General features: G+C 39.7%; 1 protein-coding gene across 2 annotated transcripts in view; it reads right to left on the reverse strand.

Moving 5' to 3' along the window:
• Positions 1–25,270, reverse strand: part of cdh8 (cadherin 8) — a 99,209-nt gene that overhangs the window by 54,406 nt on the left and 19,533 nt on the right. For both annotated transcript variants that reach the window (XM_085168417.1, XM_085168411.1), the window contains exon 3: positions 7,151–7,442. In XM_085168417.1, coding sequence (XP_085024543.1) covers positions 7,151–7,442 — 292 coding nt within the window. The remainder of the gene's footprint in view (positions 1–7,150; positions 7,443–25,270) is intronic.

Consider the following 25,270-nt stretch of genomic DNA (forward strand, 5'->3'; position numbering starts at 1 on the left):
GAAGGCAGCTTTTTGTCCTTATTCTCATTGAGAGCCTCTTGCTATTCATTGGGGCAAGGCAGCCAGTCCAGCAAGGGAGGCAATCTTATGCAGATCACATTGAAGGGCTTCATTACCTAGAAGCCAGCTACTTTTTGTTCTCCCTCGAGGGAAGAGTGAAGGAGAGCATTAGCTTAGCAAAGGAAAGCAATGGCGAGCAAAAGGGAGAGAGTGCGAGGGTGGCAGAGGTACAGAACAGGAGGAAAAATATGTGCAGAGGGTTGCAAATAGAGTGCATCTCTGCAGGCTACACAGGGGAGAAGGGACAAATTACACCTGAACAACACCATCTTTACATCTGCACTGTGGGTTCATGCTAACAGAGATGCATGTTAGAGATGTATGTGCGTGTGAAACACACAGTTTAGTATGTGTGTATGTGCGTGGACGCCTTTGTGTATTCTCAAAAAAGAGAACATACCCCAGGGGGCTTTAAAAGGCTCATATTACTGTATCTGGACCAATGACTGATGATGTTACATGCATAATTCAGAGGTGCATTGGATAATAAACAATATTTGATGAATTAGTAATACACATTTGTACAGCTATATGTTTTGTTTTATTTTAACTCTTGAATACCATGTGATTTGCAGCTTAGTCTGAAACAAAGAAATCTAAGTTGATAACATACAAGCGAATGTAAAAAGAATGAAAGAAAAGCAGTAAAAGGAAAAAAGAAGTGACCGGGCAATTAACTGGTATCACAAATAACCAAATCAAGCATGTAAATACACTCAGATATGCAGAATGCTAGTGCCAAATGAGGTGAGATAGATAGTCGTAGCAGGTTATTTACAGACAAACTCCTCCATGTCAGTTAAATCCTTTCTGCCTCAGAGGCCTGTCCTATTCCCATTTAGCATGGCCACAAAAAGGGCAGGCTGGCACGGACGCTTCCTGGCAGTTAGACAGGCCTGAGAGAGTCAGAGCCTTGGCCAGGTTCACTGCTCTGACCCCTTCTCACCCCAGTTCAGCCTGTGAGCCACCCACCACCATCATCACGGTCCCGGTCTGCCGCATCCCTGTCCAGCCCAGGAGCCTGCTCGTCAGATGTGCCCAAGCCCGGCCCTGGCCTAGCTCTGGCCCAGCTGCCCACTATGTTAAAGGGCCAGGGGCCCCCTGCCACTCAGCCCATCTGCCAAGCTGCAGACCAGAGCCTAGGATCAGAGAAGAGAGACACAAACACCAGACACCCTCTTTCTCAGCTCTCAGCTCAAAGCTCAACTGAGAAATGCCAGATAAAAGATGCACTATAAATGGGCTTCTTTTGCTTATGTGGGTTGCTGTGACCCTGAAATACTGTTAGAGTTTATTCAAGTTAAGCTGTTTTTAATGCATTCAGAGCCATACTTTCCAAGAGCAAGATATGTTCAAGATTTTCTGCAAGATCAGCACAGAACAATGATATTTTTGGTATATCGAGAAAGAGGATTTTTATAGAACATCTGGCCCAAGTGAAGCATGAAATGGTCTGAAAATATCTCAGCTGTCCCTGTATTGATCTGACCAACTGCAATGTGCAGAAAAATTCATGAGACGAAAGAATAGATAGCTAGATAGCTAGATAGAAAGATATGCTCGAACACACAGAAAGGCACAAGCTATGACAAAATATACAGCAGTATTTAATTTTGTTACGCTTCGTTGAGGTTATGTATCTATGGATCACTTTGAAAACTGCAAGCGTATTAAATCAGCTGTGATCACAGTCTACTCCTGTATGTTGGAAGCATGAGACGATCAGCTCTGATAAAGGTCTGCATACTGCTCATTTCCATATGTCTCCCCTTGATCAAGTCTGCTCATTTATCGTCCAAATCTGAGATGACAAGCCTTTACTTATTTTCCCAGCTGCCGATGGTGATGAGAGCGTAATCAGAAACATCATTAGGTCCTACATAGATGGCTGTGCCTGTTAGTCCTTTTATCCGCACCCATAATAACTCTGAAAATGCAAATCAACTCCAGGTAATCTATTAATGTCACTTCAATTTTATGTCTACACTCCAATTTAGCCGATCTTGACACATTTGGCAGGGATCTGTGCTCTCATACAGGTATTCATTTTGCTGAGGTTTCACAGAGCATGGCCCATGCAAAGAGGAGATGGGCCATCTGTCTACGTGCCCGTTTATTAATCGCCCTGATAATGAAGCGAACTCACAGCCCAACACTCCTGGGGCAACTCCCACATGAGTTCCAACCGGCAAAACAACTTTCAGCAAGTTTGTTTCACAATGTGGCCAATTATTGTCATTTGCACCCCCCTTAGCACAGGAAGGAGGGTCTAGCAACCTCCTCCTAATTACCTGTTGTGTCACTTCAAGCAGATTTTGTAATTTCCAACTACATCACAACCCCCTTGTTAGCTGCAGACGGGTGGCAGAGCCTCATAATTCCAGCATATGGTCGACAGACATACAAGGGAATTTGTCAGCTTGTACTGGCCTTAAAGTTGAAGACCCCATTAACAGGAGAACAAGATCTGTTAATCTTGTGAGCTCTTTGCAATCCATGTGAAAGAATTAAAATTCTAATCATGGACTGGCTTGCACAAATAAGCAGCTAATTCCCTCAAGTGACACTAAAAAAGTTACAATGTAATGAAGAAACTGAGGTAGTATACCTACGTATATGGTTCATTTGATCAAATGAGTGGATAATAATTTGCACCCTATTTGTCTGAGGATTAGAGGATATTATAAAAACATAAAAAACAGAATTGTCCAGATTATATTTAGTGTCCATTATTAAAACTGCAATTATTAACATTTTTTTAAATCTATAAAATAATTTATTAGCATGAGTATTCTGGGTATGGTTTCTCATAGTGATGAACTGAGATTGCTCACAATGTTGAAGCAATAGTCCCTAAAGGAATTACAAGCAACAAGATACAATATTAAGAAATAAACAAGAATTTTGTAACATATGGCACATATGTCGAAGTAAATAAAAATGCAAAAATATAGGAAGACTACAAGTCATGCGCAAGACAACTGAATTACAATAAAGTTTTCAGGGGACACCACATAAGACAATGTTCACAGTAGGTAGAGGTGAAATTTGAGGGAGGGGGTCTTTCAGGTGCAATCGTTTTATTGTTGACAACCAGAGATGGGCAGTAACGCGTTACTTGTACTTGTAACGCGTTACAAGTACCCCCTATATATATATATATATATATATATATATATATATATATATATATATATATATATATAGTGCTGGAATGTGCAGAAAATAGGTTTAAATATGAAACAAATTTCTTCCAGTCAGAGAATGTTGCGTATAATTACATTTTTGCTTGATGCATAAAGTTAAAAGATTAAAACTAATAAAACAAGTTTTAAAAAGGGACTTTTCCATTTGATTACATTTTGTATGATGGATTATGTAGAAAAAGTAGAATTGGGCTGAAAGATCTATCGCTTTATCACCTATTCAGGTTGTAAATCGTGTTTTTAAAAAGTAACTAAGTAACTAAGTAATTAATTACTTTTGAAAATAAGTAATCAGTAAAGTAACGGGATTACTTTTTTTGGGAAGTAATCAGTAATTAGTTACTGATTACTATTTTCAAGTAACTTGATCAACACTGTTGACAACCGATCCCATTCAAACCAGAACGCAGAGGAACGGACAAAAGAAAAGAAAAGATGATACCGAAAGCAAATTGAGTTTTGAAAGTGGCCCATTTCTTGTGATCTGCCAACTTTACCATGAGTTTAGGAAAAATCTAATTTTCAGAAAGCTGTACGTAATTTGCTCAGATATTCACTTTTTATTGTGCTTAATCATAAATCTATCCATTTTAGGTGGAGAGTTCATAGCGAGCATGAGCCACACTAATGGGAAATGAAGTGGAATTATTCATAAAGGGTTTGAGCAGCCCAGAAAAATAAAAAATCAGTTAACACAGTTTTGAAGAAATTTTGTAGAAGCATTTTACCCCTAGAAAACAATTCAATGTAATGCACTCACAGAAGTTCTAGCAGCTTATGCTAATGGTTTCAAATGTGTTCTGACAGATTTGGCAGATTTAGTGAAGTTAAAACCTTTGCTTTCCCCTTCATCGTATTGTTCCACTGTACCTACAGAGACAATTCACTAAACAATTAAAATGTGAGTCACCTCCATTTTCAGCTATTCAGGAAAATGAAAGTCAGACAAAAGTCACAGAAAGCCACACGTCTTATCCGACTGGCCCTTTTTAAAGGAAGAACAAAAGGTATTTCTCCTTCATTTCCCATTAACCTCTATGCTCCTGCGCACACAGGATACATGGCGACCTCGGTGACCCGTGTCACATATCTCATGTGGCTGTGGGGACCGTTTCCTATGGGGATGGTGACATTCAGTTCGAGGATTCTCTATCTAGCCATAGTCCTTGACGGATAAAAGGTAGGTGTTGATATTTGTCCCTGGTCTCGCTGATACTGTGTGGATACACTCCCGATAAGCAAGGAGCGGCTAAGACATTGATGAAGTCTGAAGTGGAACTGACAAGCTCTGTAAGTGGATAACATCGTCAGGAGAAGCAGGCTGTTACGGTCTGGATTACATTTTGATTATTTGACACAGGTGGGCTCGCGCTAAGCAGAAATTCATCAGCACACTCAGCATTGTCTCAGCTTAGTACCAAATGCAATGCAACGTTTTTTAGCATGTGCAATATTGCATTTTAATGTTTTCCAGTTTCTTGTCACTGTGAAGATTTGCTCTCACCATCTTCATCTCCGTTCTGCTTCATCTCTTTCCCGTGGACTTCATTAGTTATGCGCCACTCAAAACGCAGGAATCCACCGAGTCCTGTGCAAATTTTAATTTACTGTAAAGAATCCGGTGATTTATGAATATGAGGCGAGCGAGATGAACGACTTATTGTTTGTTTGTCCAGAGAGCCTAACTCTCCCCATAACACCACAGCGCATGAAAACTTAACAAGAAGGAAACCAGTTGCTAAAAGAAAAGCCTTTCAAGCTAACAACTGAGCCTTCATGAATGTTTAATTAATCAGTAGTGACAAAAGGGAACAACAATCAACAAAGAGATGCCGATTTCCATTTCTTATGCATTATTCCCACTGGCAAATCACAGAGTGCTGTCAACTACCACTTTGCTCTCTACCCTATCACTATGGTTGTTACCGCACTCCGCTGACAAAACCCTTGGAGAGCTACAGTACATTTCATTTGAGATCCAAAGCTGAGCAGCAGGGATCAAGTAACAGAGTTCAGACAAGAACAGTTCACTGTTACTTTGTGTTTACATGGATACTTTTGCATTGTGTTTTGTTCCTTTTTGCTTCCACAGCAGCAGCTAATAAGAGTCAGATACAGTTATCATGAGAAGCTGCACAGAAATATATATTTATATAGCTTTCCCTCTGAGAACCGATGCAAAGACTGCATCCTATGGGATGTACCAAATAGACTCCATTACACTCCTAACACCGTCTGTCCTGGCGAGTTATGTCAGCTTTGTGACAGATAACAAGAGGAAGCTCATTGAGGAAACACAATAACAAGTGTATACCACCCAACAACGGACCCCGGCATCCTTGCTGAACTCCTGCAATGTTAACACAGCATAAAGACACACTCTGATGTCCTTCCTGCTACTGATGGAAGCATTTTTTTCTACAAGACTCCAGCTGCGCCGGGGTTAGTAGTGAGGCTCTCAAAACAGTGTAACAATCCACTTACAGGCTTCTGTCTGTCCTAGATGAGCTGCATTATCACATCATGCAGTGGTCATTTAAATGCATGGATGAAATAAGAAGGAGAATATATGAATACATTAGCACACAGTGCAAGGGCAAAAGTTTTGCGTACCAATTTGAGGGGGCTTGAGGAATAGTAGCTTGCAATTAGCGTCCGTCAGTATTGTCGAGCTAACTGGGGCGATCGTGGCTCAAGAGTTGGGAGTTCGCCTTGTAATCGGTTGCCGGTTCGAGCCCCGGCTTGGACAGTCTCGGTCATTGTGTCCTTGGGCAAGACACTTCACCCGTTGCCTACTGGTGGTGGTCAGAGGGCCCGGTGGCGCCAGTGTCTGGCAGCCTCGCCTCTGTCAGTGCGCCCCAGGGTGGCTGTGCCATCACCAGTGTGTGAATGTGTGTGTGAATGGGTGGATGACTGGATATGTAAAGCGCTTTGGGGTCCTTAGGGACTAGTAAAGCGTTATATAAATACAGGCCATTTTTACCGTTACCAGTTTATGGGTGCACATGCAAACATGTTTCTCAACCATGATATTATTATAAAGCTTAAATCTTGAAGTAACAGTCGTCCATATCAAGCCTTTCCTACTTTGAGGACTGTTAGGCTTAACTGTTGTGAAAGATGGGGAAAAAACGACTAATTGTAAATGCTTTTAACACAAAATAACGCAGCCCACAGAGGTTCACCCTCTTAATCTCTTTGCCATTGTTTTCAACATCAATCAGTATTATATTCTGCACTTTTAAATCCTTGGATAAACATCTATTAAAGCGTGCTATAATAATTTTACAGTAACTGACGGAAAGTGCAATACCCCCGCCCCCCACAAAAAAAAACTAACCCAAAATGGCCCCTGACCTACACAAAGTGGAGAATAGCAGATTTACGCCCTAAGGCGATATCTACATATGCTGCTGTAGCATGTCCGAAATGTGCCACTGGTGCCTTTCAGCTCGTGCAGAATTTTGATTGTGCATGACAATTTTAATAACTCACCAAATGCTTGCCACATGTGGTGAGTTATTTAATTTTGCAATCGAACGTCTGGCTCATGTTTCCATATTGTTAGTTCTTTGTAAGTGAGCTGTTTGTTGAGAGCCTTCCCTAAGTGTGCGTCGACGCTCGATGTTCAGTCACAGCACTGAGCTATGGGTGAAGTCCTAGTGATTTGATTTGATTTATCATTCTTGTATTTTCATTTGTGGAAAAATACTCATAGCAGGCAAGCGTGTAAATAGGCATACTCATTTCCTCTTGTTCTTATTCACTCATTATTTTTATGCAATAGCCCATTAGAGATCAGCCGTCTCGGAAATCTCACAGACTGATTAGGCTGCCGTGTGAGGCAGGGAGCAGAAATGAGCTCTGTCTGTATTGTGACTTACCAACAGCAGACATTTCTTCAACAGCGGCATGATACGGGCCTTCAGTGAACTTTGGTGCATTGTCATTTATGTCCTGGACTTTGATGATGAACTCAGTCATGGGCTCCAGAAGCTGGCCTGTAATACCATTAGTGACTTTGGCGGTTAGTGTGTATTCAGCCTTCTCCTCGCGGTCCAACCTCTTCATCGCGTGGATGTCACCTGTCTTCTCATTGATGGCGAAGATGGTGCCTGCCCCCTCACCTGCAAGGCTGTATCTGGCTGTGTCATTTTCCACCTTGTCTGTGTGAAGCTGCAATTAAAAAGAGAAGAAAAATAAAGGATGAGTTCAATTTTGTTGCAAACTTCTCCGTTTTTTTCCCAGAGTGTAAAGACAAACTCAGGGAGCCGGGTGTGAAGAGCTTTTAATGAATGCAAGCTGATATGCTCAGCAGATTCTACAAGTTCTCACCACATAAATGCAGCTAAGCATACAGTATGACCATAATGCGCTGTTTGCACTGCTGTACTCTGTGGAAACTAGATACTAAACGTGGCTCAGCATAGCCTACACTTTGCTAAATGAGGCCCGCTGGGGACGATAACTTCATAAGTTGCACAGGAAATGGACCTTAGTCTAGGTTGTTCCTCGTTATACATCACAAATACATCACACAAACATGTGTTATGGGGTATATTGCTCCCTACAGTGTGAAATTTACCGGACAAAGACGTTAGATGTCCTTTCAATGTTCATCGTACTACACTGGAAAAAAATAAGAAATCCATTAAAAATTCAACAGGAAACTCTGCACACAATGATGCATTCTCTCAAACTAGCCCCAAAGATACTGGACGACGGTTCATATTTCTCATTATTTTTGTAATTACCGTTTCATTAGTTCACTAGAACCGCATGCCCGGCTGAGTGGTTGGATCCCACTCATTGCACGGGCTGAGTATAACTAATGAATTTGACGATGCGGCATGAAGCTGTTCGAATATCTGCGCTGAGAAGAGCAGGCAAAAATATTCGGCTGTTTCAAGTTAAAAGGGTCAACGGAAAGGGCACAGGATACAATGGTACGGACACAAAGAGGTCAGGGAAGAAGAGAAAGAGCCGCCTTTTGACTCAAAAGAAGCAAAGAATTTAATTTTTGCTCCTATAAAGAGACAGAGCATTTCCTGTACTTGAAAGTCACCTTTCATATAAGCCTCTTGATTCCTAAAGTGAGTTTCAGAAGGGAGGAGAAGCAACATTTACAAATCCAACATGGCTGGCAGCACTCTTCTTTTCAGTTTGTATTTTTGTCAACTTATGCGTCTCTTAAAAATGACCAAGTACACAGTCATACATCAAAACATCTGTATTCAGCAGCTTTAATTTCATCCCCTGCCACGGCGTTTCAGCAGAGGTTCCTGTGGGAGCACACTCAGGGTATAGAATAGCAAGGTAGAAATGCGTTGGTGACTACAGACCCCTAAACCCCCTGCAATGTTTTCAGAACCTGGCTTTTATGCATATACTGTCTCCGAGGTGTTGTTTGCAGACACTGACAAAGCACATTCGCTTAAATTGTCACACCTTGCACTTTTGTTTTCCTAATTGTGCCATCATTTCACATGAATGATGTAGCTCATTAACACAAATGCCTCGCAACATCCTGCACACTGAGAAACTCTTTAAATGAGCTCAAATTAATGATGGTCTGTCATTGGTTTTTTTTGGTTTTTTTAAATCCAATGCATGACTACTTGTGTGAAGTCTAAAGCCTGCAGCTCAGCATATATGACTGCATGTTGGTGCTTCCCGCAACGGGAGGCAAACTGACTATTTTAGCAGCATATTGGTTTTGGTTTATTCATTAATCGTAAATATTTTTAGGTAAGCATCCTGGATTTAATCCTGGTTTGTTTCGATGTGACGCTCCACTCCTTCACTCGGTACTTATGTAAAGAAAAGAAAGAGAAAAAGAAAACCTTTTTGATCAGGTGCAGAGCAGTACTGCGATTTTATAGTACTGTGATTGTGTCTGTTTCCATATGTAATGCCCACAGAGAGCTTACAGAGAGACGTTTTCAACCAACGCAAACGTGCTTCTGTGCTGTCATCCAACTGCACTTTCCTCTATATAAAAGTACAGGCAGGGGCTGCAGTGGACACTTTTTTATTGTTTTTAACACTCTGTTTCACTTCAGTACTGTCTCTGCTATAATCCCACTCTTCTCTGCGGCTGGCTGATGGACCAAAAACAGTTTAAAGAAGAGTAGCCCAAAGACTGGCTGTATATTTTTGACACTTCCCCCACATATTTTAATAATACCCCATTTGCCCCACTACCTGCTCTCTCCAGATAGAAAGCTGTCCATAGCTGCTCACACACTGCTTAGGGACTTCAAATGTGCTACTACCGCTGAACCATAATTTGGCCTTGAGGCAAGCTGAATCTAGCTTGTCTGCTAGTTTTGTCTTGAGGACTGGACCACTTTTCGTGTCTGTCTTCCCCTGCCTCCATCTCAGTGTCTGAGAGTCTTAAAAATCAAGCCCACTGTTGCCCGCTTGCCCCAAATAAAATCCAAATAAAATTACGGCCCATGTTTATTCCAAGCTGGAGGTCGCTCCACTGAGTCACACTGCCATGTACATCTGTGCTGTGCCTGTTCTCCTATTAAACCCAGAGGACTCGCACAGGTGTAGATAATTTTGTGGAGTTGTATTTAAGAAATTTTAAACATTTTCAAAAACAAAAATGCATTAAAAAGTGTCTAAAAATCTACTCTAAAGAACAACAACAAAACATGCAACTTATAAAGCAATCAAAATATTTTAATAAAAAAAACACACCATAAAAATCACACTGCGAAGTGCTATAATTACTACAACCTCATGACACTTAAATAGTTTGAATAAACAAGTGAATAGAACCTAAGTAAAAATAAATAAATATTTAAATAAATAAATATTTATTTAAAAATAAACAGGTTTGTATTGTATTATGGTCCCAGTACTGGCTTAATATGTGATGAGTGTGGAGATTAATTCTTGCTCTCTGAAATGCTTATCCATGGTTGTATGCTATAAACTCATCGCATGCTGGAAACGACTTACAGTATTATCATGTGACGAAATAAGATGCTGTGGTTTTCTCACATTCAGTTAAATCAGAAAAGCTGATTTTAAATTTAATTTTATCATATGTATGATGTTTACATCAATGCTGTAACTGCAATAAGTTAGTTAATTAACCAATTCGCACTACAACCTGGTTTGCCTCTTACCTGTAATTATTTTTATTTAATTTAATAACTGTACAGTTCTCTCTGTTTATAGTAACCATTGTCCTTAATGCAAATATGTAAGAAAAATTGTGTATGTTTCTGTTCCGTGTCCTGTGTCCTGTTTGTTTGTATATTTGTCTTTTTGGCTGCTGTTACAACCACATTTCCCCTTGTGGGACAATTAAAGGATTATTCTATTCTATGTATGATTATTGGTGCCTGTCTGTGTTTCTCATGTACTGGTCAGGATGTGCCACAACACCTTGTACACATGGATGCTTCAGACATGGCATGTCAGATTGTTTTTCCTCATTAATTAACCAAGAAACCAAACGTAATGAAAAATATTAAAATTAAGATGCTAAATTAAATAGACTATGTCAAACACCTAACCCCAGCAAACATAAGATAGCAAAGACAGTTTTGAAGCTGAATAATCTGAAAAAAAAAAATTAGAAAAAAATTAATGCCCACTAAAGATGAGTACCACTGATTAAAACACATTTTGAGCTAAGATGGGGTTAAATCTTTTGTCTCTTAGCTTCTATAAGCATTTTTTCTTCTCTTCTTTTTTTTTAAAAATGACATTAAACCATTGTATAGCTTCAAGGTAGAGCAATGTTGCCTTGTCACAGACACCTAACAAAAATTCAGAAGACGAATAAAAGCTTTATAGAAAGGCATGCTGTGTTTCTTTTGAAAAAGAAAAGTCCCACATTCAGTCATTTTCCCAGAAGCTGCCACTTTTGACTTTAAATCCACGAAGGGTTGAGTTGAGCTAGCTATAACCAACAACGATCCTCAAAACCGTCTCCTCTAAATGCCCTGGGAACCCACTTCGTACACAGCCTTCACACTAGAGTGCACAAATTCTCATCAAAGAGTACAATTACGTGGAAAAAAAAAGTCTGTCACAGGTCCTGTCATTAACTGAGTTGCCTGGGCAACTAAAACAGCACCGACAATCAGTGACATTGACTGTGGCATTTGGGAAACTAACAGATAATGGATAACAACACTGTAGTTGTGATGATTATGTGCTGCACTGGTGTCAGAAAACAAGTATTCTGAGCACAGGGTGAGGAAAGCTTACACCACGATGTCTGTTGTGTCTGTGTTGATTATGTCTTGGCTTAGTAAGAATGCCATTGACGATATTAGCATCTGTCTTGGTATCGAGTCAAAACTCAAATAATACTACTGCTCTCATGTGTATGTCCAGTCTTCTCATAACTAAAGTGAGCATCGACTGCATTATTCCATGAACGTTGACTAAATCTATCACAAAGAAGAAATAACGTTGTCTGTATGTGCAGCAAGTGCATCCAGGCTCTGGAGGTTATTATATCTCTGGCTTTAGCTGCTGTAGGTCAGGTGGTTGAAAAGACAGACATCCATATGTTTTGAAGCTCCAGTTCAGAAAAAAAGACTTGGTTGACAGAAGATATTTTCCTTGTGTGCTCTGATGTCTGCCAGTATACACACACACAAACACACACACACACATAAACATAGAGTACTGCACACCTCCATTTGCCAACCGCAACTCCCAATCAGGGGCTGCATGGGACTGCTTATCCTGTCAGCGGAGGAGGAAACATGTCAGTCCCTGCTGAAGATGAGCTTTTATGGCAATCACTTGAACAATCACTGTGTCCTAATGAGGACGATTCTACAGATTCTACTCCCACATATCGCCCGCCCCCACCCCCGCCATGGGCCTGGGCTCCTGATGCTTAAGTGTAGCCCTACAGAAGGAACTAATGATTTCCCTAGTTGTCAGGCCAAATGGTAGATAGGACATGTTCTCCTCCTATGTATGTACCAGTAGGACTGTAGAGGGAGAGAGGAAGACTGACGCAAAGAGGGAAAGGGAGGAGATACTGTCACTGTGATGCTTGTCAGCTACCGTCTGCAAGAACAGACTTCACACAGTACGTCGGATTGCTTTCTGCAAAGTCTACTTCAGTTGGAGTAAGGTTGAGAGGTTGATGAATTCGATCTGCAACCGTGTTGGATTTTTTATCAGTGATGGAAGAAGTCAGATCCATTACTTTTGTGTACAAAAATGTAAAAATGTTCCAGGTCTGCAGTTAATATTATACATGGAATCACAATGTTCCAGCAAAATATACAAAAGCAGGAAAAGTAAAAAAAAAAATTTCTGCCAAAAAAAGAATGAATGATATTTAACAAATTATCATATGATACCAAATACTAACTACATTCTGTTACTGACAAACACACAATTTTGTCTTATTATACTGGGTAGTTTAAAAAAAACAAAAAAACAAAAAAACAAAAAACAATATATATATATATATATATATATATATATATATATATACACACACATATATAGTAAATATTATATATATATATATATAAATTATATATATATATATATATATATATATATATATATATATATATATATATATATATAATTTATTTATTTATAAATATATATATGTATATATATATATATATATATATATATATATATATATATATATATATATATATACATATATATATATATATTTATAAATATATAATTTTATTCCTTACAGCCATTAAACAGTTGCAAACAATCTGAACAGAAGATTCATGTTTTGCCACTGCTGAAAAACAAATGTATGTAGCTACAGTTTGCTGAAAAGCTGAAAAGTAATCCATCTATAAGAGCTATAGTAACAGTTCAAATACTGTGCTATTCAAAACTACACACTCCTTTCTAAAATATCAAAGAGTGGAAACTCCAAGAATCAGAAAGATCTACCAATACAGTACTACTACCCCAAATTACCCACTAACTCAGGAAAAGCACTTAGATTCTTTCCACTGTCATTACATAATACAAGCATTCTGAACACATTTAATGTAGCACACTGCCAAAAGTGCAGGGCAGCATGAAGAAGTGCTGTATAATGCATCACTGTGTTGACTCTAAATGTCATGTTTAGCACAATCCCGATGTGGGTTTGTTTAGCTGAGGATGCGTGGTCTGACCGGCCGATAATGTGGAGTAGAAATGCCATGTTAGCCATTAAATATGGAGACGACGGCATGTTGTTATGTAAAATGTATACGAACCCCTCAAGGCCGTGCACTGCATGAACTAGTTCACATAGCACCTTTTGTAAGAGCCAGATGTTGACCTTTTTCTATCCAGCTCAGTCAGTTAATATGGCCCAGTTCTCCTCATCTGCTCAGTGTAATGCCATCTCACAGAAGAAATCCAAAGAATTAATTTGAGAGGGCCCCATACTGCAATGAGGGATCAATAGAGGGTAATTCATTGCCACTGATAAAATTAGAGCTTTTTTGTTCCATCTGTACACCCTCAGGCAACTGTAGCCTAAATAGTTACTCCAGATAGATTCTACTCAAACATGTCTGGAATTAATTGTAGCTTCCTCCCATTTGTTGGATTTTGACTCTGTTAATTACACCTACATGAATAATCTGTAATTCTAAATATTGCAATAACATTTTGAATGTACGGAACAGATGGCGCGATGCATGATATATGATACACTTAGCTATTCTTGGAAACATTTTCCCTCCAGTCTGTCTCATGGCACGTAGCGGTTTATCAAATTGGACAGAAAAGTTCCCTTCTGGTGTGAACCACAAAAGACTTTATTGGAGGAAATCATATAGTGAAGCTCTGTGATGCTGGGGTATTGGAAATAGAAAGTTTAATTCAGAAATATCATAACGTCAAATGCTGTCAGCTCTTCGATTCTTTACACCACAAATGAGGCCAAATATAAAGGCGTTAAGTAAATGCGTTCAGATGCTATGTGACTCAGTCGTTTTTACTTCTGTGGTGAGCAAATATAGATTTTTTTACATACCCCGATCAAGATCAACTGTTTTAAAGGATCCGTTATCTACTGCTGCTCCCTTGCACATGACACAAAGGAACTGATTCCTTTGGGATTTGTAGCCATTGGTTGCCATATAACAATAATCAATATTGCTTTTTTTCAGAGGTCAATCACAGTATTCACGGAGGCCAAAAAGAGAGAAGAGTGCCTCACATATTTTCCTCTTCATTTATTATTACCGCTGACACTCTTGCTTTATTGAGACAATGAGAGAGAGATGGTGTCACGACCCATATACAGGGAAAGGTGATGGTCTGTAATTGAAGCCAACTCCACACAGAAAAGGTAGAGTAATTACAATCAGTAAAGAGTCTCCCAGTGTTATACCTCCTCCACACACATGCACAGAAATGAATTGTCAGCAAGCTATCACCTTTTGCTTTCGTTCTGCTTCCATTTTTCTCCCAGACAACAATGAATTAATGAGACAAACAAAAAAGGCAACAATTTGTACTGCATTTGTGCGCAGTCTGTACCAAGGTCAATCAGGGCTAATGTGTTTCATGTCTATCCATGCACTTTGAGCAATGGCACATGTGTTCCATTCGCCGCCACTGGCACTTTATTGCTTCTGGAGAATAAGTCAAAGTCAAAGCAGCTACCTTTAGTAAAAGAGGGCGACGCAATTAGATTAAGCCACCCATGAAAAGCCTTTTGTTTGTGAATGTTGATACATTGGAGGATGCATTTTAATCATAGCGGGGTACAGTGTCACCGCAATGAGAATGGGAAACAGGAAAATAAAAACAATGGCGCATTATGCATTCAGGCTGTCGGCCATATCGGCTCTCAGTTCAAGAAAGACCCGTTGTATGCAAGTAATCTTCAGTATAGATTTTTACAGCCTGCTCATTACATCCTGGCGTTAGAACAAGAGAGAACTGGACAATCAGTTTGTTGGTTGGTGTGTGCTTGATATAACCAGAAAACAAAGGTAAATTAAAGCAACACGACTTCTGATTTAACACATTTGTCCAATTCATGGCTGCTCCACATGTGGCCCCTGAAGAGCTCAGCAGTCACATTTAAGCCTTTGTGAGAAAAAACCTGTGATTTGCAAAAAAAAAAGCAAACAAACAAAAAACGAGGAATAAATATTGCGAACGATAAAGAGACAGTGTGTGAAAAAGTGTAAATGAGCTCAGCTACAGGGCTACGGCACACATGCCGAGTGTTAAATAGAGGGGGATTTTTTTAACATTAACCTCGACTGCTGCCGTTACCCTACCTGTGGGCCGCAAACTTATCGGTATACACAGCATGCCGAAAATGGGTGGGTGTGGAGAGGTGCTAAACAAAACAAGCTTAATCAAGGACCACAACAGTTTTCTCTTTCTTCTGTGTGGCCCACCTAATCAAATCAAGGAATGAGATTGATTTCACGAGGTGCAGATGGATCCCGTAGCAAGTCTAATTCAATGTGCCGGCTCTCCACTATGATGTGTGTTTTCTCGGTCCAGATGGTGCTGCTCGGGTTTGTAATTCATATTTCAACATTTTACTCCCCCCTTCCTCCCTCTCTCTTTCTTCCTTCCACCCTCTCTCTCTTTCACTCTCTTTTTTTTTCTGATTCTTGCTCGTCGTTTAACAACCAAGTAAATGTGTACTGATGTGGATAAGTATCATAAACTCATCTGTCAAGCTTGTGATCCTCTGATCTTGTTAAATGTCACAAACAACACATGCCGGCTGGTGAGTTTTATGGAAGAGATCTTGGAGCTCAATTGTTGGAAAGCAAAGCAGGAAAAAGCGATCTGTATAAACTGACAATATAGCCTTCCTTATGTCATGTGGTAAACTATTTAAAAAGATTTCTATAGAATTGTTACTAACCCTGTAGAAACAGTTCAAATGTATCAGTGTTCGGATATCCATCATTTCAGGTAAATAACTAAAATAACAAGATGGTTTAAAAAAGAAAAACCTCAACATTTTTGTACAATCTTTTAACCAAAAACACTAAAACAAACTTACTTCTCCTAACGGTGGCAAGTTATATTCAGATTAAGGATTGTATAAGCGTGATTATGAATATTTGATAAATAAAGAAATAAATAAAGCCATAAATTGTTAGATAAATTAGTGGAAAAACCTGCAATGGGCAATTATCAAAGTTTTCATTTTGAAAACATAGTTTCAAATGTGTTTCATGTATAGCATATGTAGATATGCTCAGATTTCCATAATTGGAAGGCACGCAGAGTCGGAGCTTTCTTTTGGGCTTATTCCTGTGGAAAAATGCAGATGTGCTCCACAGTGCCTGTTCGAGCTGTCAAAGTCATTGTTCTCAACCTGAGAAGTCTTGCAAATTAGCCAGTTTCAATGCCAGCTGCCACTGCTGGAAAGGCATGCATTGCTGGTGTTGAATATTCCTGCAGGTATCGCATTCAATACATTATCTTTATGCAACTTTGAATAATGGGTTCTGACAGCCTTGGCTAACCACCTTTTTGACTTGGAGCAAAGTTCTGCTTTCATTTCATCGTTATTCTTTCTTAAAACAGACACAGACTATGGATTGATTATTTGTTAATGATGATAAATGCAAGAAATTACTCTAATCTTCTTTGAATGCCAAAAATCTTCCCATAAAGTCAGAATAGGTTTTACAAGTAACTGTTGCCAAAAAAGAAAAATTATATCATGCATGCATAAAAAAAACATCTACGGATAGGAACATCGATCTCATGTCCAGCAGGATCAATATTGCAGCTGCAACTTTTTTTTTTATCAGTAATCTATGGCAGGTTTACAAAGAGATCCACAAAGTCCAAACTCATAGACTCACAAACAGGCTTTGCACTTATCAGCTGTAGTTTTACCATATTCAAAGCTAGCGTCTCTCTCTATGGGTTACGGCTTTAAAAATGCAGGTACCGGAAAGCAGTATTTGCACAGACCTAAGAACAAAAGGCAGTATAAATGAGGGCTTCGTTGGCTATATTAATAATCATCTGTGCCTTCTCCTTTGAGAGGCCTGTGATATCGAGTATCATTAGACATGCAAATAACAGCTCCATTTTCCCGTCCGTGGGATTAGGAAGGAAAGAGAGAAAAATGAAGAAGAGGCATGGCTGTGGCAGAAACAATTAAGCCATCCTCTTCGCGGAAGCACTTGGCAGCCAGCTTCAGATTGGTAAGGGAGGACAGGAGGGGTCTTTTGGCTAGGCAGCAATGTCAACACGCTTGTCTGAGTGAATGTGCAATTGCACAGAGCATTGCTTTAAGATGTCAGATCACCTTGGAGTGGACGGCTGCTACAAGAACAAGCACTCCTTCTGTGTGTCATGATGCCACTATACGTGTTTCACACTCTGTCTGGAACACAGACCCAGAGACATAGAGTGGGGAGGGAGGGAGAGAAAGAAGAACAAAAGGCACAAGGAACAGAGAAAAAGTAGACAAGAGAAAGGAGACAGAGTCATTTCTGTTGTCTTACATGGCTCATTGCAATGACATTCTTTTTATGCCTTAACTCATCTAACCGAACAACCATCGAGTGCATTGCCACATCGCTCAGGGACAAAATCCCCGAACTTAATCTGCCACAACAAACAACTAAGGACTTTCGCTTACATAAAATCTTTTGGCTAAAAAGGGGGCAACTTTTGCTTCCAGTTGCAACCTGCCAAAAACACAAACTAGAAAGAAAAATTATATCAAAGGTTCTCCTAGAATGCTGCACTTGCGATGAAGTACGACTAAATATTTTTATGCAGTAAAGTAAAAGTCAATTATTCTTCCCTTCGCTGCACACAGGATGGGAGTGGGCATGAAAATTGCCTCTCATAACCCATTTCCCTGATTCCCTTGTTGGCTTCACTTCATTTCCAAGTTATCGTCATCTTTCTACTACTTGCTATCATATAACAAAGATACCATCTCTGGAAAAAAAAGAAAAAGGAATCAATCTTTGTCTGTTAAAAGGTTGCCTAGCAAAAAGTAAGAAAGCAGGTTAGGCCTTAAGGGTATTATAACAGTAAGATGCAGTTGAATTAAAGAAGCTTTTTTAAGAGCCAAAAAAAAAAATGGCAGTTTCTCTCTGTCAGCTTATAGAGAGTAAGGTAAAAATCATTAAAGATGCCAAATCACAATGCAAGATTGGGGTTGACAGCACGCAGCCTACTGAGTTCAGTCCATCATCTTGGAGACGTGGGCAAGACAGTGAGTCAAAAAGTAAGAAAGTCAAAAGTGACTCTCTGAAATGCTCACGTCTCCTCACATCTCTCTCTCCTTCGCTCCTTCCCCGTCTTTATCGCTCTCTTCCTCCTCTCCTGCTCTCGCACTGTGTCTTTTTCTGGAATCGCCCGTCGGTAATGTCAACAGAGATTTCACGGCACAGTGCCGGTGCATCAGCCAGGCTCACATTTCCCCTACCTGTGATTTACATCAGAGAAGAGGCTCATGGGGGATTTTCCATGCCAGCAGAGAGATGGGAGCTGTGACGGTGATGGTGGTGGAGGGTAAGTAGGAGGTGGGGGTGAATGGAGCCAGTACCCTGGGGCTTGACGCAGTAAGGCACTCTAACAATAGTGGCGTCGACCACCCGGCTGAGAGATGCTTTTACTGCAAAGGGAACCAGCATGACTGCATTCAGGCCTTCCTCCTTAAATGTCACCATTCTCCCTATACAGCACACAGGGCTGACTGAGTTATTTCCAGCATATAATCAGTATATACTGTGTTTCCGATGGCTTGAATTTATGTTTTTACCTCATATGTAGACCATTTTTTTATATATTCAAAAGATAAAACAGAAAAAATCTGCACAGCATTTTTTTTAATGGTTTTAGCCATATGGTGGCATGGTAAACACTCCACCAAACCAATAATACTGCGATTATTTAGCAATTAATGTGTAAATTAAAATCTGAGGTAGAAAGTAGGGATTAGATACTGAGCACAGTTTTGGATTTCCAAACATGCCCCTTCAGTGAAAGACTTGGTATAAGGTGAGCAGAATACTAACTCGCACCAGCCAGTCACAGACACTGTGGATCCTCTGGGATGAAATTAACTGTGTGTTGTGGTTTCATGCCTGCTGCGTTTTTGTGTCTGTTAAATTGGGTAAGATGAAGAACTGGATTATAGTTTGATTGTTACGTCTCAGCACTTCAATAAAAAGATGGAGAAAACATTTTGTAGAACACCTGTAATCATATCTATCAACGAAGTGGCGCCGCACTAAATCCGGGCCCCATGCTAGACGAGTCTCGATACTCCATTTACTGCACCCACTGTCGTGCCTGTAAGAATAACTGCAACACGTGCAAACCGATGCGTCCAAGGTGGTTGTTAGGGGTTTTCACTAACTAAGTGTAGCACTGTCTCACATAGTTCTGCCTATTTTCTCATTGTATTCTATTTACACTTTCTCGCTTTTGCCATAAGGCTTTACAGAATTGTTTATGTCAGTTTTTTTCCAGGTCTTAATTGAATCATGAAAATATAACAAAATTGGAAAGTCGTATTACTTTGATTCCAATATTAAGAAAAGCTTACATAATGTTGTGTTTTATGAGCAAAATTAAAGTAACCTCTTTACACGGATGCCTAGTTTTACTGCTAGTGCTGGTGGGGAGCTGATTCTGCTTTTGTGCGCTAAGACAGCCAGCCTGAAACTGAATGTTATATTCTATTACATGGAGTAAGCTCTGTAAAAAGAATATCATAATGGACCTTATCTGTGGACTGCATCTCTAAGTCATTTCTGAATTTATTTCTGTATAAACCACTGGCAGGAATTTTAATTTTGCTATATTCTTTGCATTTTTTGAGGGAAATCATGACACGTATAATAGACTAGGATCCATAAGTGAGTGCAACCCCAAACTCTTGCGGTGGCATAATATGACTTTAGGCAAAGGATTAGAGAATGCTATCGCTTTCAAAATGATTTCCTACTCTTAATGAGCTACTTTCAGCTGCTCCCTTGTTCACGAGGGGTTGTCACAGCAGGTAGCGCCACATATGTGATTTGGCAGATTTTTACGCTAGATGCCCTTCCTGACACAACACTCACGGGATTTGTGTCTCCTCCCAGGATCAAACTGGGGCTCTTTTCCTTATTAGGAAAATGTGTAGAATACAGCAGTGTGGAGCCACATTTCCTCATTTTAATACAGCTAAATAACAGTGCTATTTAAGCTGTAAGGGACTTATATTTCAGTTGCTATCACTATGATAACCTTTTGAACCTATCATTCTAATAATTACAAAAATGTATATATTAAAAAAATGTGTACATTGTACTAAAAAAAAATCAGAATTGATGACTGTTATGTGAACTTCAGAATAAATATGATCTATTCCTCCTTATTTCCAGGAAAAAAAAAAACATAACTGAATTGTGATCATTTCAGTCACATTTTATGTAATGCAACTTGGGTTCAAGACCTCTGTTTAAGCAGCAATAATATCCTACGTGCTATTGTCTATTAATTAACCGAAACCCCAAATAAGCTGCATATATTTCAGTGATTACATGTCGAATCCCAACATGTGTTCTGTCTGACTGCTTCAGCGCACACAGCGAAGTGAAATGTGTTGCGATGGTTGTCATGTCCGGAGCTAACCAGTTGGGATGCGCCGTTGGTACGACATGCCATTTGTCTCCCGTAATAAGACATGAGAGCTCGCAGACATTTGAAGAAACTCAGCACTGCAAAACAACTCCTTCCTGGAAAGACACACAGTGAAGCTTGCCAGGAAGGCTTTTTTTTTCCCCCCTCAGTGAGTCACTCTGAGTGTGCATGTGTGCTTAAATAAATGTGTGCACAATTTACCGTTCTTTCTTTTTGTTTGTTTTCTGTTTTTTTTTATGCGTGTGTGCGTGCGTGAGTGAGAGAGACAGAGACATAAGTGTGTGCATCCTTGCTTGCTAAACTGTGTGGAAAACACAGCCTGTAGTGTGCATATTAGTTTGTGTGTATTTGTATGTGTGTGTCCCTGTACAAATTCCCCCCTCCCTATTACAGCTGACTAGTAGATGGATGCTGGCTGTCACACCTGCCTGACTTTGTTCCTGCCAGATGCGGTGGGGTCACAGGGAAAGCGCCCAAACACTCATCAATCTCAACCATTGTCCAACATTCTTTCGGCTCCGGCAACAGCTTCCAATATCCATTTAGTCGCTCCAGATGCTGGCAAAAATGCTTACATACACAGAAACAGGGTGGCCAAACCTATTGACCTGCACTCTCAGTACGGGTGGATGAAAAAACAAAGGATGTCACAGCATCGGGGATAATCTCTAAGAGTCTGTAATAAATAAAAGTTTAACTTTGCAGTTACTCTGTGAGGTCGTCATCGTCATTAGGCTGGCAGTAAAAGAAATTGAATTTGGTGTGTTCCCAAAGGCTGCTGTCAAGTGCGATGCTGTGAGCAAGAGCCAGCATAACCACTGCTACCTGAGGTCTTTTCATGTAATGACATCAAAGCCAACCAGAAGAGGTTTGGAGTCACTTTGGAAGAAGAGATTAGGGTGGACTGAAAGGTCTAAAGGACACAGGTATGAAACAAAACCAGCCGCATGACAGTGTCAACGAGTCCCAGGTGGATCTTGGAAGGAGGCAAATATACTTGGGTTAAAGTTTGGCAGCATATCCAAAAGTGAAATAACGTGCATATTTTCACAAGCACACTATTACGCCTTTGTGAACGAACCAAACTCAATTACATTTGAAATACACTCCAGGCATGTTACGGTTGCCATAGAGAAAAATAGAAGCCAGGAAAGTAATTTTCATCGTTCTAGTTTGTGCGGTTTTGTTGTTCCCTTGATAGGAAGCAGCACTTAAGTAGCCAATCCACTAATGCGAGGTTGGGAAATAGAGATATAAAATAGAAACCTGACAACTAAATTTTATACCGTGGAAGTTTTTGCTTCCTACCACTCAAAGAAATGTTTTAGATGAACTTGTATTGCCTGAAATATTTATGGCAAACTGTGCAATAGCAGAGGAAAATCTGAACACCACTGAACAAAGAGAAGCTACTGCGTCGTGTCTTTGAGATGGGAAATTATTCAAGTTCTGTTTATAGTTTGTTGGTCAACTGTTGTTGCTGTGGTCACACTGTTGTCTTCCAGAAAGATGTTTTTATGCAGTAGCACATCTTTTTTTTCTTTGGGATGTAACGTAGTTTCTCAGGGTGCTAAAATGTTCTTCAAACAGTAATGGTGTGAAAATACAGCCCTCTCACATTCTCTTAGCTTTGACTGCCTCTCTTCGTCTTCCTCTCAGTTTCTCTGCGTGTCTTTTCTGCATTTTCACCCCTCAGCTCTTCCTCTCCCTTTTTAATTCTCCATCTCCTCCCCTGGGCCTCCTGAGGGTTGGGAAATAATGTACACAAACATAGCAGGCAAACGAGAGAAGCGCTTGAGTTGTTTACGATACGATAGAGGAAATAGAAAGAGAGGGTTGAAAAAAAATAAGGCGGAAGAAATCATCACAGCGTGCGTTTCCATTCGTGTATACACTTTAATTGTGAAGAAATCAGAAAGTTGGGTGAATTCACTTCAGTGTGCAGATGCACTTTGATGCTGTCACTCACGCAGTATGAGACTTTTGATTAGGACTTGTCTGTGCACTGGAGGCTCGTGACCACACTTGGCAGACAGGAGCCATTAAAATCCCAGCGACCTTGGCCCCCCTCTCAATCCCACCGTCTCTCTTTGTCTCCCTCGCTCTCCCAACTGGGTCAGCCCTGCGAGAAACGTGATGCTGAAGGTAATGGGTTGTTCTTCTAAAAACATTAAATGAGTTAAAATTATTCATAGAAGAAGAATTATTTATCTTGAACCAAGCAGATCATTACTGAAAGAACAAGTGCAACCTGTATCTCTTCTGATAGATTCGAGTGTATTCAGTATTACTATTTAAATATTTGTGTATATATAATATTTGTGTGTATATGTATATACCAGATCTACTTAAATCTTCAAAATTAATTATTTTAATTCCTCAACTGCATTTTTCCACCAGTACTGGTGTATTTTTTAAAGGCAGGACTTCTATTTTTAAGATTTTTTTTGTACCTGACACTGGTCTCTCGTGGTTTTTAAAGACTTTTGTCTATAACTATATCCATGACTGCAATGGTAAAGTGCATAAATAAACAAGTATTGATTTCCAAATATATACAATGAAGGTAAAAAGAAAGCACACATGAACTAAAAGTAAATAAATAAAGTAAATGCAAATAATCTTGTCGCTAGCAGTTAGTGGTGTTAGTGGTGTCTCCTGGCGTAGCATTTCAATCAGCTCGAGGTCTGGACTTTGACGGGGTCATTGCAAAACTACGATTCTTTTCTTTTTTCCATCCAGTCATTCTGTTGTTGATTTGGTTTCACATCTGACTCTAGAATACTTTGATACACAGAGCAGTTCGTGGTCAACTCAATGACTGCAAGGTGCAAAGGTCCCGTGGCTACAAAACAAGCCCAAACCGTCATCCCCCACCACTGTGCTTACAGCTGCAATGAGGCGTTTGTGTTTGTGCTGATATGTCATGGCACTGTGCATTACAGCCAAACATCACCACTCTGCTCTGATCTGTCCAAAGAACATCGAAAGTCTTTGTTTGTTTAGATGCAATTTTGCAAAGCTAGCCTGTGCTGCCATGTTCTTTTCAGAGAAAAGAGAATTTATCCTGGCAACTTTTCCAAATAAGCTATTATTCTTCATTAATTTCTATTTTTACTATCATGGACTTCAATATGTAACATGCTAATTGAGGCCTGTAGACCCTGAGATTTAGCTCTTGTGGTTTTTTGGAGGTTTTCTGCATGCTCAGGGCTCAATCTGCTGCGTTATCCACTCCTTGGAAGATTGATAGCTGTCCTAAACATTTTCCACTTGTGAATAATCTCTCTGTAGAATGAAGGACTTGGAAATGGTATTATAACCCTTCCCAGATTGATGAGAAGCAACAGTTGCTTTTTTGAGATCATTGCTGACATCATTTCCCATCTTTCCAAACGACTACTGCTTTTCTAGAGGCGGTCACTCTGATTATTGGTTAATGAAGTGCATGTGATTATCAGCACCTGCCTGCCACTTAATCATTTTTGTTAAGTAAATAATGGCACAGTGTAACATGTCATATGGTGTCGGTTATCCGAGGTTGTGCTTATAAGGTAAAAATTAGGTTGTACTTAATTTTAAGACCTATTACGGATCATATGAGTTATTCTGTGTGCTAAGGCCTAAGACTATTTTCTTTTGTTATCTTATTTGTTCTGTTAGTGATACATATATAGTGTGTTTTGGAAGCCCACGGACGTATGAGTGAACAAAAAACAAATACAAATACAAATACACCCCCACCCCCTTATAAAAAGCACATTCAATTAGTGTAAAACCTTTATTTCTATGAGCAGTGTCCTCAGATACACAGGGCAACATCCTCAACGCTTTTCCAGCATGGACCTTCATCCTTCTGTTCCTTTCCTATGTTTCTCATCTGAAAAACTAATCTATACAAGTGTTCTCAATGTGAGCTATCCTTCACTCTTCAATAGATGGGATGATCATGTTTGTGTAGTGTTTACTGCCTCACAAGGATTCGCAAGCAATTGAATACTCCCTTCAAAATGCTGCCATCATTAAAAATAAAAGTCCATTAAAAGTTCTGTTTACTGAAAATGTGAATTGAGATAGATTCAACTTTAAATGTCATGAAGAGCTAATTTGTTGTGGAATATATTTTTCCTTAATCCAATGAAATAGAACACTTAAAAGAATTGGTTGGGTCCTCGGGAGACAGAAATCAGAAGTTTGGACATATAATAAGCAAGAAATATGTATATTTTCCCACAGCAAGAAAAACTGGTGTGGCAAAAGTGATGATAGTTCCTAACATCTAAGAATAAGCAGCAAACTGGACCCTTCAGTCCTTTCATTTATAAGACTCTGTTGATATATTTCATGGATATGTATTTCATAGGCCTGGGGAGTATTCCAGG

This window comes from Neolamprologus multifasciatus, chromosome 1 (genome assembly GCF_963576455.1).
Source record: "Neolamprologus multifasciatus chromosome 1, fNeoMul1.2, whole genome shotgun sequence".
NCBI lineage: Eukaryota > Metazoa > Chordata > Actinopteri > Cichliformes > Cichlidae > Neolamprologus > Neolamprologus multifasciatus.